This window comes from Quercus lobata, chromosome 4, assembly GCF_001633185.2.
Source record: "Quercus lobata isolate SW786 chromosome 4, ValleyOak3.0 Primary Assembly, whole genome shotgun sequence".
Lineage (NCBI taxonomy): Eukaryota > Viridiplantae > Streptophyta > Magnoliopsida > Fagales > Fagaceae > Quercus > Quercus lobata.
The window spans coordinates 50455908-50470005 of record NC_044907.1 but is presented as its reverse complement, the minus strand read 5'-3'; the positions used below and the strand labels follow the sequence as shown (position 1 = coordinate 50470005).

The 14098-nt window shown below is 33.5% G+C and overlaps 1 protein-coding gene across 10 annotated transcripts; it reads right to left on the bottom strand.

Annotated features, from left to right (window-relative positions):
- Positions 1 to 2725: 2725 nt before the first annotated feature.
- On the bottom strand, positions 2726 to 14040 carry LOC115983768 (putative disease resistance protein RGA4). 10 transcript variants are annotated; one of them, XM_031106534.1, is made up of 19 exons: positions 12551 to 14040; positions 12347 to 12424; positions 11886 to 11949; positions 11375 to 11478; positions 11052 to 11248; positions 10114 to 10240; positions 9638 to 9786; positions 8831 to 8966; positions 7830 to 7886; positions 7399 to 7495; positions 6753 to 6906; positions 6493 to 6672; positions 6360 to 6406; positions 5494 to 5633; positions 5268 to 5359; positions 4841 to 5042; positions 4116 to 4230; positions 3251 to 3346; positions 2726 to 3146 (listed from the first exon to the last, which is right to left on the bottom strand). In XM_031106534.1, exons 1-2 carry the CDS (start codon positions 14026 to 14028, stop codon positions 12421 to 12423), a joined length of 1482 nt encoding a protein of 493 aa, XP_030962394.1. In that variant the 5' UTR covers positions 14029 to 14040; the 3' UTR covers positions 2726 to 3146; positions 3251 to 3346; positions 4116 to 4230; positions 4841 to 5042; positions 5268 to 5359; positions 5494 to 5633; positions 6360 to 6406; positions 6493 to 6672; positions 6753 to 6906; positions 7399 to 7495; positions 7830 to 7886; positions 8831 to 8966; positions 9638 to 9786; positions 10114 to 10240; positions 11052 to 11248; positions 11375 to 11478; positions 11886 to 11949; positions 12347 to 12420. The 10 variants fall into 10 exon arrangements, with proteins under 10 accessions (XP_030962394.1, XP_030962392.1, XP_030962402.1 ...); XM_031106532.1 differs by having other exon boundaries at positions 6493 to 6653; XM_031106542.1 differs by having other exon boundaries at positions 2726 to 3118; positions 6493 to 6653.
- Positions 14041 to 14098: the final 58 nt, after the last annotated feature.

Sequence of the window (14098 nt, the reverse complement as noted above, 5' to 3'; positions counted from 1 at the left end):
AGCCTTCTTGGAGGTGGGAAAAATGAAAAATTCACCTATATTTTTTTATTTTAAAAAAATCATTATCCTAAAATTTTTGGGACCTTTTTGTAAATTATTGGGACAGGCCTAATCCTAGAGCCAGCCTGACCACATATACATAAACCAACCAGTTAATGTTAGAGCTTAACCCCATAACTCAATCTTTTTACAGGACCTTTTTCTTGTTGACACTTAGTTATAAAGCACTGAGAAGTAAGAAACTCACTTCAAAATCAATTTGGTTCCATTGACCATGACACATCAGCAGAGTATGGCTCTAGAATGGTATATTACAAAACCAAATAGCCCTTTTGTTGCTTTGGTTCCAATATAATATAGGTTTACTATTTTGGTTTCCAGATCCCTGCTTAAAATTGTTAGAATTCGAACCTACACTGATGCAAGGAGCATTAAAACCAAATTCATTTAAGATTTTGTTTCTAAATTTGAAATTATTTTTTAATGTTTAGAGTTTTAAGGGATTTGACTATGCATTTTCCATATCAATGTACTCCCTAAGCTCCATTAAAAAAAAGGCACTTGTAATTGTGAAAAAGAAGAAGGTTGAATTGGAATAAGAATTACTATTATGAGTTGAAAATGCCTCCTCCCTTTGTTCCCTTTGTTTGGTGGTGATGCTAATTGCCCTTAGGTGGTGAAGCCTAACAGTGGCGGAGCCAGGAATTTTTAGTTGGGGGGGCCGAACTATTCTGTCAAGATAAACTCAAATAAAAAATAGACACTCCCCTAAAAAATCCACATAATATATGTGTATAAAAATATAAAATATATAAATTGTTTGCAAACTTCATCCATGTTTGACAAATCAATATCATAATGTTATAAATGAAGTATCGTATGAGCTTTTTTTTTCTTTCTTGATTTAATTTTGAGAATAGGAAATTTCAACCAAATTGCATATATTATCAATGTTGAATGATTTGAACACATTAATTGGTTGAAATTGAGCTAAAAATTAGGGGTTCCACACTTCAACTATTTACTCACAAAACTTACTACCTAATTATTTCATTCTATTACAGTTGTATATCAACTCTAAACTCTTTTTTTTTGGGAAAAATTACTAAATTATTTGATCAATGCTTTCTTTTGGGGGGTCAACTCCTATTTTTTTTCATACAACCTTTAAATATTTATAAAATATACCTAAATTGTAAAAAAAAAATTAAAAATTAAAAATTTTGGAGGGGCCAAGGCCTCCCCAAGAATACATGTGGCTCCGCCACTGAAGCCTAGGGTTTGCAGAAAGATTCTAGGTGATGAAGCCTAGAATTTGTTCTGTGGTTCCTTTTGTTCCTCTTTAATCTCTATTTTTCTATTGTGTTCTACATCAAATATGTAGGGGGCATTAAAACCAAATTCATTTAAGATTTTGTTTCTAAATTTGAAATTATTTTTGAATTTGAATTTAGTTTTTAGTGTTTTAGGGTTTTAAGGGATTTGACTATGCATTTTCCATATCAGTGTACTCCTTAAACCCTATCCAAATAGTGCTCTTGTAATCGTGAAAAGAGAGTATGTATCCTTCCTTTGTTCTCTCTATTTGGTGGTGATGCCAAAAACCTTTCAGTGGTGATACTTGGGATCTGTAGGCAAGTTCTAGGTGGTGAAGCCTAGAGTTTGTACTATTATTACTTTTGTTCCTCTTTTGTCTCTATTTTCCTTTTGTGTTCTGCATCATGCACTCCCTAGATTGATGTGCACGTCTTGTTTGGGCCATACACCTTGTGTTGATAAGCTATGAAAATTTATTATATATAAGAAAAATTTATGAAATAAATTTATTAAAAAATTAAATGAAAAATTATGGTTCTACCTCAGTTGAACCCCAATCCAATCTCAAAAACTTTAAAACCTTTCCCTTTTTCATTTCTTTGAACAGTCCAGATTTAAAAACAATGATTGCAAGAGCTACAAGAACTATGTAGATAGCTTTTGTAAATTGTAACTACTATGATTTTCACGGTTGCAAGTCAGGTTTATTGCTACTGCAAGTCACATTAGCTGCTACAAGTTACATGAGCAGCATGAGTGGCTAGTGGTTGTGAATTACTAGTGTAGCGTTAGCATTAGTACGGTAGTATCAGGGTGTTTACTTGTACTGATTAGTCCATTTTTGTACTGCAATTACTCGATTCCAACTTTACAATAAAAACATATTTTGAGCAAGCTTAAACCTAGACTCTATGTTTTGATCATGGTTTGCCAACACAATACACATTGAAGTTCTAATACATTAGTCCCTAAGGTCTTAGAACCTAACAACATGGATTCAACAAAATGCACAAATAAAAGAAAGAAATTATGGACGCCTTAAACTAAAGGAGATAAACTATGAAAAACTCACTTATAACTCACAGCAACACTAAACATACTTAGAATTGCAAAATATATCCAAAGAAACGGAAAATAAAAAGGAAAGAAACAAAATCAAGCTTGCAAGTTTTTTTGCTAATGAAATAACAACAAAATAAAGGGGGGATAAATTACCTTTCTAAATAACTAGCAGGAGAGAGAGATCAATAGAAGAGATCTATTGACATAGCAGAAGTTTTAATGTCAATTTTTTGCTAGTGTAGAGAATAATAATGGGTTTATGCGAATATAAACAGAAAAATAGAAGAAAGAATCACACAAGAAGACATATTTTTACGTGGTTCAGCCTTAGGCCTACATCCACGGGTGGTTTCAAGAAAGTTTCACTAAGAAAATAAGGAGATTACAAATGTGACACAAAGACACTCTCATAGAACCCAAACCCCATATACACCCAAAGAACTCTCACACTTGACTTTGGGAACTCTCACCCAAAGCACAGTACCAAACCAAAAAGGAATAGAGTCCTAGCCAAAGTCAACAAAAGGAGTCCAAGTCAGATACAACTCAAATTTGACTTTCAAACTTGACATTCGTGCTTGAATTCCTAACTTAAGAATACCCCTCCCAATTAGGGCTAGGGCAGCTTTTCTTGATGGTTGTTAGGTTTTCAACTACATGGAACAAACAAGAACTCCTTCAATTGCTTCCTTCATCTGCTAATTCTCATTCTCTTCTTGGTTTATAATCAACTTGATATCTGCTCCAACATGATACGTAAGCATTTTCTGGACACAGAAGTCTATCATGAGACAATATGCAAGTTATGCAGACGCAGTCACCCAAATACAAAACCAAAAATTGATGTTGTTCTTTTATTATATTCACTTACCCTTATTTTCCACTCTACTGCAAAAAAGCACAAGTCCTCCAAGGTGTTGGACTTCACAGTGGTATGAGATGACATTTGTTGCTGTTGTCATCTATTCTGCAAAAAGAGAGTAACCTGGAATTTATTAGGACAAAACTTAATATTCGATGAATGACAAATGAAATTGATTAACTGTGTTAACTCCGATTAACATGTTGCAAAATTCTTAGTTGATTAGTGCCTAACAAGAAATAAGGTTAGCTAGTTGCACATGTGAATTTTTCACTCTCGTGGAAGAAGAAAAAATTCAAATACATAATCAATGCTTAAAGCCTTAAACTAAAAAAGATGGAACTTCACCCTAATATTCAAATGGTGATTGTCTTAAGAAATATTTTGAAAATCTTGTGGGTGGAGAAAACAATAATGCAAATTTAATTGAATTCTATATGAAGCTTTTTTTTCCTAAAGTTAGTAAGTGCAAGTACCTATACTTAATTTTATCCATTAAGCTAGAATAACTTCTTTCTCACAATATCTAGAAAGCATACTCCAAACGTTTATCAACCAATCAAAAATTCTAAGATAAACAATCCATTTTAGAAATTGATGTTTAAATGTGAGAGAAACTGATCACTAAGGAGGACCAATAAAATCTCTGGTAACTCAGTTGAGACAATAGGAATTGAGAAGCCCATTTTTCCATGGGTTCTGAAAAGCTGCTACCAAAGAATATTGCCATCAGAAACCTTTGTAGTCATTTATGCAGCAATTTTATTTGACAAACAGGGAACATTTCTTAATTTCTAGTAAGGAAAAAAATATCAAATAAGAGTCAAGTAGAAAACTAGGAGCTTCATTTAGATGGATTGAGACAAGACCTTACCTTCACCTTAATTGCAAATTTCTATCCAGAAAAGTGTTGACATATATAACTTGATTCATAGAATGAAACTTCTGGAACATGTGCTCAATCCCAATACTCACCGATACAAGATCCACTACCAAGAAAGTGAACATAATTGGGAAATTAATATGAGCAACATGAAGAGAGGAGGTCCAATTAGTAACAATAACGTATTCATAATTTTACTTGGGGACCCAAACAGTTGGAACATTACTCATTTGTTGTCTTTTGATTGATAGCTACAGTTATTTAGCAATCTTTTTTTTTTTTTTTTTTTTTTTTTGGATATGTAATAAAAATTTATTAAAAAGTGAGGACCTCTTTCCATACAAGAAGTAATCACAGAAACCCTTCAAAGAATTACAAGCTAAAATGTAAATAATCAACAAAGTCTACAAAAGAGAAGGTACTGTAACTCTACCAATACCAACAGTCCACTCATAACGAAGGCAAAATTAAGTTCATGAGTAGACAACTCAATGCCATTAAGCAGGTGATTATTGGGCATTCCATTTAATGCCATGTGAAAACTAATGACTTCCTGTTGTTGAAACTAGAAGGTGTGGATTCAAGTGATATGTTGTAGGCGTCATAACTCTAATTGTCAACTGCTGGATTATTTTGTATGTTAAAGCATCCTTAAAAATGTAAGGAAAATTCAAAGATGAAAGCAAATGTCATGCTAATGAACAGAATGCACTCACCAAGTGATCGTTGTTCATGGAAAGTTTTAGTTGCCATCTCACTGGAAATCACATATTTTCCCTAAAAATCAGCTAGTCCGTTGAACATGGATCCTGAGAATGCAAATCTCTTATTATCTTTAGTAAGTTGTACATCAACCACTTTTCTGTCAGAGCAAGATTGGATAGCTTTCTCATCAAAATATATGCATCATGTCTAGACCTTGCACAAATAGAGAAAATAGTAATATCAAAGCCTGTTGTAGTAACTAATGGCATCTTTAGTCCATATTAATATATTTCTTTGATAAGTAAAAATGCAAAGAAAAAGAAAGGGGTGCAACACGAGGGCTTCCCAGGAATAAAGGTTATACTTTTGAGAAGCACAAAAAATAACATTAATGACTAAAAAATGTCAAAAGTGGTGAAAAGTCCAAGAATCAGTTACCATGAAATTAAGCTATCTATGAAATCAGGGAGTACTTTGTAGTCTGCTCTAATAACAAGCTATGCTCTTCATTCATTAGAACCTACCAAGCTCTGTTTGAGAATGAAATAAAAACAGAATAAGAGAGGAAACTAATAATAGGCCAACGATATTGCAAATAAATTTCCAAAAAATGAAACCTAAAATATGTAAAAAGATTAAATTTGGTAGTAAATGAGATAGTTACCGTTCCTTTCCTAATATTTTGCTGCATAATCTTATTACCAGCTAGGTTTGAAGAAACATGCACTCTTAAGCTTGCCGGCTTCAGTATTAAATACTCCTCAAGCTTTGGCTAAAATCCAATTACCAATAAACTCATCATACCTGATGAAAGGGAAAAATGAATAGTTCCTTTGTTTGGGTACCACTTTGAGTATTAACTATGATCTTAACCCAAGGCAACTTGCAATCTAAAAATTTATATAGTTAGAAAAATATGGTACTTTGATTTTTTCAATAAAATATAGGAACAACTTCCGTTTAATTAAGGATGATTGATTCATTTTAAAAAGTGAAATCAATTCCAAGTGAAGCATCAAGTGAAATCCACCCCTGAAATTGTGAACTTCTAGAACACCAAGTGTAGCAAATAACACCAAGATACTAAAACAAATAAGGAGTAAATGCAAAAATTATTCTGTTATTAAAAAAATAGTTCTTAGCAACTTAACTTAAATTTTGTGAATTTTTGTTGCGGTTGTCATCATCAATTGTAGATATTGCACAACACGAAAAAGGAACAAACACACACACACACACACACACACACACACACACATATATATATAAATACAAATACTGCACAACAAGCTAATTTCTGCACTATAGATGTATATGCTAGATTTATTCCCCCCCCCCCCCCCCCCCCCAACAAACATTACCACAATATCATCAAATGCCAATTTTGACACTATTTACATAGTGAGAAACCATGGCATCCAGATATGCCACCTAATCAACTCAATTTGAGATACCATAAGATAAATAAGAAATAGATAAAAGGAAAATTCATATATTTTGTTGAGTTGTAGAGAAAAAAAATTCTAATACCATTGAGTTGTTGTTGAAACCAAATAGTTTTCATTAAGCTCCATTTCCTGGAGAGAACAAAGAAGAAATTTTGATTTTGATTTCTATCAAGGACAGGGAAAAAACAATGATACGTAGACATAAGTTTTCTTACCAATGAAATGGATCCCCTTTTCATCTTTGTGGTAAGATGACACACTGATGAATTCCCAGTATCTACAAATCTTTTGGCAATCCTCATTGAGGGCACAAATATTAGCAGCCAATCCACCTCTCCGATACCTTGCATTGCTTCTTGCTTCAAAGTTCAATCTCCTAAAAGTGACATACCCACCTCAAAAATAAATAAAAATTACATCAACCCAAAAAGAAAATCTCCACAATCAATAGATGAGAGAGATAAAGAGGGCTCACCATCATTCAAGAGAAGCCACACAGAGCTATTTAAAAGCATTGATCTTCACCTTGTAAGCCAATTCCGGAAAATCATTTATATATATGTATATATATAAATGGAATGAGGCTTCCAAACAAATGTGCTAAATCCCCTGACTGAATGACTGGTCTCCTACAAGAAATGAAAATTTTTTATTAAAATCTGAAAAGTGATGACTATTCAGTATCAAGACTATGTTTTACTATAGCTCGAAATAAATAATCATTTATTCTCTTCTGTTAGATAGCTACATATATATATATATATATATATATGTGTGTGTGTGTGTGTGTGTATTTATATATATTAGGAATTCAATCACAAAAGCCATAAATGTTTCACAAGTATCAATTCAATGCCATCATGTTGTTGGTTACTGAATTCCCAATGTATATCAGTTGATTACTGGTTAAACCTCTGTTTCTTTGGTTTAGAAACATACTCAATTCAATTAGAAATTAACAATTGATTCATATATTAAGCAGTGCTTTTAATAAAACTAATTATTTGTAGACATGGTAGTATTTACAAAAAAAAAAAAAAAAAAAAAAAAAAAAAAAAAACTGAAGATATAACAGCAAGTTGGAAGTTCATATATAACAAGAAATTGAATCAACTGAATACCTGTAGAACAAGCTAGTTCCTACAGAATGGCTGCCAAATTTAATTCTTCCCACAATATTACCCCGATACCACTTTGTGGTTTGTGCCCAATTTTACTCTGTTTACACAGTGAGTAATGATGCATATAAAACAGATCAATTCATCAACTCAATTCAAGATACAAGGATGTAATTTGCCAAAATGAAGAAATAGATTTAAGGGACTAGGTGACAAAAGTAAAAATTTGTTTACCATATTTCCAAAATAAGAAAAAAAAATCGAAAATTGAAACCTAATCTACTCAGTTTTATTTAATTAGAACATGCACTTTTATAGCAAGTAAAAATAAAATAAAACAAGCATTGATATTAGTACATAAATGAAATGCATCAAGTCACACGGTATGAGAGACCAATTTTTTTATGTCAATTAGGATAGTGTATGAAAGTTACCTCGATCAAATCCTGAAGTACACATCAAAACAATACATCCAGTCATGTTGTTGATATCTGCATAAAGAATAACTTCAACCCAATAAATACCCAATGTGGGACTCATCACACACCCACACAACACAATTAGTCAATATCCAATCAAATCCGGGGCATCACTTGTTGAGAAATCTCTCCTCCTATTCCTTCAGATATCACCTAGTGTCTAATTTTACTCTGTTTTACACAATGAGAAATGAAGCACCTCAAATACATCACCTCATCAACTTTATTCGAAACATAAACATGTAATTTCTTAGAATAAAGAAGCTGATTTGGGAAAACTCACATATTCTTTTTCCTAACAAGGGAAGTTATAAATTAATGAATGAAATTAAAAATCATATGAGCAGATAAAAGAGGTTAAAAGGAAAGAGATGAAAGAATGAGATAATACCAATGGTTAGTTGTTGACTTATTGAACCACCCAAATGGTTTGATAAAGTTCCAATTATTATAAGTGAGTCTTCTGTGGTTCATTTGGTTCTTCATCAGAAATTCAATCACCAAGAAATATATTGAAATAGTTAACGAGAAAAAAATGAGAGTAAAGTAGAAAAAGTAGTGTTTTTGATTTTCAATGAAACATTGGATAAAACGGTGGTTTAGTTAGATAACTCAGCTGGTTTGTTGCTGACGTAGATTCCCTTTCAATTTTGGGATATGAGCAATCTTTGGCAAATCTTTGCCTGTTTTTCTCTTGCATCTTTTCAGTAAGATGGGACAGCTAGTAATTTGTAGTGTATTCAAAGAGGTAAGGCCTTGTATCCCTTCAGGTAATTATTTTAGTTTGGGGCAATCCCAAATATGTAGTGCATGCAAAGAGTTAAGGCCTTGTATCCCTTCAGGCAATCATTTTAGTTTGGGGCAATCCCAAATATCTAGTGTATGCAAAGAAGTAAGGCCACCCATCCCTTCAGGCAATGATGTCAATTTAATATGGTAAGGAATGAGATAGTTACCTTTCTTTTTCCAATAATTGCTGCATAATCTGATTTCTAGCTAGGTTTGAAGAAACATGCACCCTTAAACTTGTTTCCTTTAGTAATGGTCCTTAGGGCATCTGCTAAAAGCCAATAACTGATAAACTCACCATACCTGATGAAACCAGAAAATTAAGATATCGCTAGACTTCTATTTGATACATTTAAAAGGGGACTAAGAAAAGAAATGAATGAACCAACAGTGGAGTTAAATCTTCCTGAATAGGTTTCAATCTCTGGGATGTGCATTGCTTGGGCCTCTCATGACCTATTTCCACCCAACATTTTCTCAAATAATAAGAAAAAGGTATACCACAGAAGTTTGAACACTTTTTCATGTTGTCTGATTATAAAAAATCAAATCCTCATTGCAAGTAAGAACTCAATGGAATTTTTATATTCTATACCAGAAAGATAATTCTCTCTTTCTTCCTCCTCCTAACTTTCTCCCCAACAAAAAACCTAGTTGCCCCTCCCACTCTATAGGTAAAGCTAAACTGTAAGGGAAAGTATCTTTGGATATTTGAAAAGGAAAAAAACATAAATAAAGCTTAGAAAAATATACAAAATCAGGAAGTTTAAGTTGCAAATATCATATACAGCAATGAATTTTAGCTCCAATGGCACATTCTTCCCTTACAAGATCTAGGTGAAGGGTGAGGTCATGAGTTCAAGACCCACCAAGTGTGTGTAAACTTACAAATAAAAAAGTAGCTATGCATATCATATAGTAAAGTATATAGAAGCAGAAATTAAACCATTAGGTTTTTAGATGCATAAGCTCACCTCTCATAAAAGTCATGAAGGCTACTTACATTCTTTATAAAAGAAATCATCAACATATGTCAACGCAATTATGCCACCGTAAACTACCAAAGATCACTTCATACACTTTGATAGTCATCCACACTTCAACTTGTCTTGTGCCAATGCATCTGATGTACAACAAAAAAATAATTGAAATTTGTATCATAAATTTAAAGAGGTCACGAGCCCCTTTATTCAAATTACTCGAATTCCTCTATGAATCAAAGTGTCACACAATGTAAGAGATGGCAGAAATTGTTATGGAGAGCTGCCAATATTAATCACCATGAACAAAACCTAAACTTACACAATGAAATTATGCCTAGGGTTTTGCTGCTAATGTTTATAGAAAGAATAGTTGATATTAACTCTTTATTGACAATGGCAATAATCAACACGTACTGATATCTAGTTTTGTAACAAACTATAATGAGTGTTATATAGCATACTATTACCTTCGCAACATTAACCTCTAGGAGTGTACAATAACTGAAAGGCAACCATCTAGAAAATAGAAAGTTCCTTTATTTGGGTACTACTATGAGCATTAACTTACGGTCTTAAGTCCTAACCCAAGATAACCTGCAATTTAAAAAATTGGAAGATTAAGAAAAATATGGTAATTTGCTTTTTCAACAAAATATGGTAACACTTCAATTTAAGTAGGAATTATTAATTGATTTTAAATGGAGAATTCAAGTCCTAGTGGAGAGCCAAGTAAAATCCATCCCTGAAATTATGAACTTATAGACTCTAAATTTCAACCTTTGTTTTCAATGAACAGCACGATACTAACCAAAATAAGGAGGAAATGCAGATATAACTTAGTTATTCACAAAATAGCAGTAAGCAATTTGACTTAGTTTTGTGAATTGCAATTGTTAACATTGTTATTACCATCATTGTAGATACAACAACAAATTTCTGTAATGTAGGAATAGGTGCCAGATTTAATCCTACATACATTACCCCGATATCACCAAGTGCCGATTTTCACTCTATTTACACAATGAGAAATCAAAGCATCCAGATATATCACCTTATCCATAAATCATTTGAAATAAGAAATAGATGAAGGAAAATTCACATCTTCTATTTCCTAATATGTGAAGTAATGAATTAAAGAAAATTTTAAACCACTGAGTTGTGACTTGTTTCAACCAAAAAGTTTTGATTAATCCACATTTTTTAAGTGCAGTTCTCTTCCGTGCTTCATTGATTCAATATCTAATGTTCATTAACCAAGAAATATTAACAAACTTGGAGGGAACAGCGAAAATTTTGGATTTTGATTTCTGTCAAGGACTGGGATAAAACAGAGAATTATATACTAAGCTTTCTTGCCGCTAAAATAGGTCCCCTTCCAACACTAGTATGTAAGCACAATCCTCACCTATTTCCTTTTGCATCATTGTGGTGAGTCTGGTGACACTGATGAAATTCTCAGTATTCAAAAAAGAGGTGTGGGCACAAATCACTCCAATCAATCATATTGTCAAATTGGGGAAATCCTAAATATCAATGGCCAATCCGCCTCTTTCATACATTGGATTGCTTCCTCCTTCAGCCACCTAAAAGCTACACACCCACCTAATAAATAAAAATTAAATCAGCCCAAAAAAAATCTCCACAACCAAAAAAGGAAGCATACAGAGAGGAAGTGCACATTTAAAAGCATTGATCATTCTCATTTGGCGAACCGAGACGAGGCCTCACCTTCACCTCATAAGCTAATTTCAGAAAATTGATTGTTTATAGAAATAGAATGAAGCTTCCAGTCACATTTTGTTGAATTCCCAGACTGAATGATACAAGGACTCCTACATGAAACATGAACATGATTAGAAAATTTTCACCAAAAACACATAGAAAAGAACCAATCAGTAATAAGACATTGTTTTACTATAGCTGGAAATATAACCATTCCTTCTCTTCTGTTTGATAACTAATCTATTGAGCCAAGAGAACCAATCAGGCCTTAAGTTTGAGAAATACATTAAAGGGACTAGGTGACAAAAGTAATAATCTGTTTATCATATTTCCAAAAAAAGAAAAAAAAAATTGAAACCTATTCTACTTAGATTTATTTAATTAGAACATGCACTCCTATAGTGAGTGAAAATACAATAAAACAAGCATTGATATTAGTACATAAATGGAATGCATCAAGTCACACAATATGAGAGACCAATTTTTTATGTCAATTAGGATAGCGTATGAAAGTTACCTCAATGGTCAATCAAATCCTGAAGTACACATTGAAACAATACATCAGGTCATGTTGCTGATATCTGCAGAAAAAATAACTTCAACCAAGTAAATACCCAATGTGAGACTCATCTCACACCCACACGTTACAAACTTAGTCAATTTCCAATCAAATTTGGTGCATCACAGCAATCCTAATCACTTGTTGAGAGATCTCTCATCGTATTTCTTCGGATATCAACTAGTGGTTAATTTTACTTTGTTTTTAAAACAATGAGAAATGAAGCACCTCAAATGCATCACCTCATCAACTTTTTCAAAACACAATCATGTAATTTCTTAGAATAAAGAAAAGATTTGGGAAAACTCACATATTCTTTTTCCTAATAGGGGAAGTTATAAATTAAGGAATAAAAATTAAAAAACATATGAGCAGATAAAAGAGGTTAAAAGGAAAGAGAAGAAAGAATGAGATAGTACCAATGGTTAGTTTTTGAATTATTGAACCACCCAATTGGTATGATGAGTTCATCTTCTGTGGTTCATTTGGTTCTTCATCTGAAATTCAATCACCAAGAAATATATTGAAATAGTCAACGAGAAAAAATGAGGTAAAGAAGAAAAAGAAACTTGGTTTTTGATTTTCAATGAAACATTGGATAAAACGGTGGTTTAGTTAGATACCTCAGTTGGTTTGTTGCTGACGTAGTTGCCCTTTCAAGTTTGGGATATGAGAAATCTTCGCCTGTTTCTCTCTTGCATCTTTCCAGTAAGAAGGGACACGTAATAATTTCTAGCGTCTCCAAAGAGGTAAGACCTTGTATCCCTTCAGGCGGTGATTTTAGTTCGATGCAGTCCCAAAAACGTAGTGTATGCAAAGAGGTAAGGCCACCCATCCCTTCAGGCAATGATTTCAATTTGCTGCACCCTTTAATTTCCAGTGTCTGTAAAGAGGTAAGGCCACCCATCCCTTCAGGCAATGATTTCAATTTGCTGCACCCTTTAATTTCCAGTGTCTGTAAAGAGGTAAGGCCACCCATCCCTTCAGGCAATGATTTCAATTTGCTACACCAGATAATTTTTAGTGTCTGCAAAGAGGTGAGGCCACCCATCCCTTCAGGCAATGATTTCAATTTGCTACACCAATTAATTTTTAGTGTCTGCAAAGAGGTGAGGCCACCCATCCCTTCAGGCAATGATTTCAATTTGCTACAATAGTTAATTTCTAGTGTCTGCAAAGAGGTGAGGCCACCCATCCCTTCAGGCAATGACTTCAATTTGTTACACCAGTTAATTTTTAGTGTCTGCAAAGAGATAAGGACACATATCCCTTCGGACAACGATATTAAATTGGGACAACTACTAATTTCAAGTGATTGAAGGCTCTTAAGGCCTTGCCATTCTACAACATCCCAAGAATTTGATAAATCTACCTCCATAGGATTCATAATGTCCATATTCTTAAGCGTAGTGAGATGTTGCATACCTTGAGGGAGAGGACCACGACAGTTAAGATAAATGAGGTTGGACAAGTTGGGTAAAGGTTCCTTTAGGGTCCCAGTTTCCAGTCTATATAATTTGGAGAGAGGGGCAAAGGAGGAGTTGGCAATCTGGAGTGTTGATGTCTGCTTCAATGGCTTCAAGCTACACATACCCAATTTCAACCATCTGACATTTGGAAACAGAGGCATGGAAGTAAGCTTAGGGCAATTTTTAATTTCTAAATCGGAAAGACCAAGAAAAAAAGGCAACAAATGATTCTTATCATCATCAACTTCCTTTGAAGAATCCCCTCTCTGTCGCCACCATCCCTTTAGATTAGGGCAACAAGAGAGTTTGAGTTCCTTTAGAGATGGGATGAATGAAGAATTAGAGAGCTCCTCACTATAATCTATCTCTGACATGTACTCCAGAGAATCCAATTTGTTGAGAGATACACAATTGAGATAAGGAAATTGCTCCAACGGTGGTAGATGTTGGCATTTGTTACAGTCATATAACGAAAATTCTACGAGAGTTGTGAGCGATGACATCCATTTTGGAAATTTCACTCCCCCGTAATTATCTAAACTCATTTTTTGAAGATTTGAAAATTTTAACTCGTTTGATCCCTGAAGGTCCTTCAATCCATTGTTATGCTTGAACCATGAACTGCTTTTCATAATTATCTCATATACTGACAAAGGTTGAAGACTAGTCATTTGCTCCAATCCACGTGGTATACGAGTCAAG

Coding starts and splice junctions, on each gene's coding strand:
- LOC115983768 (XM_031106534.1), bottom strand. CDS start 14,028: ATGAAAAGCAGTTCATGGTTCAAGCATAACAATGGATTGAAGGACCTT.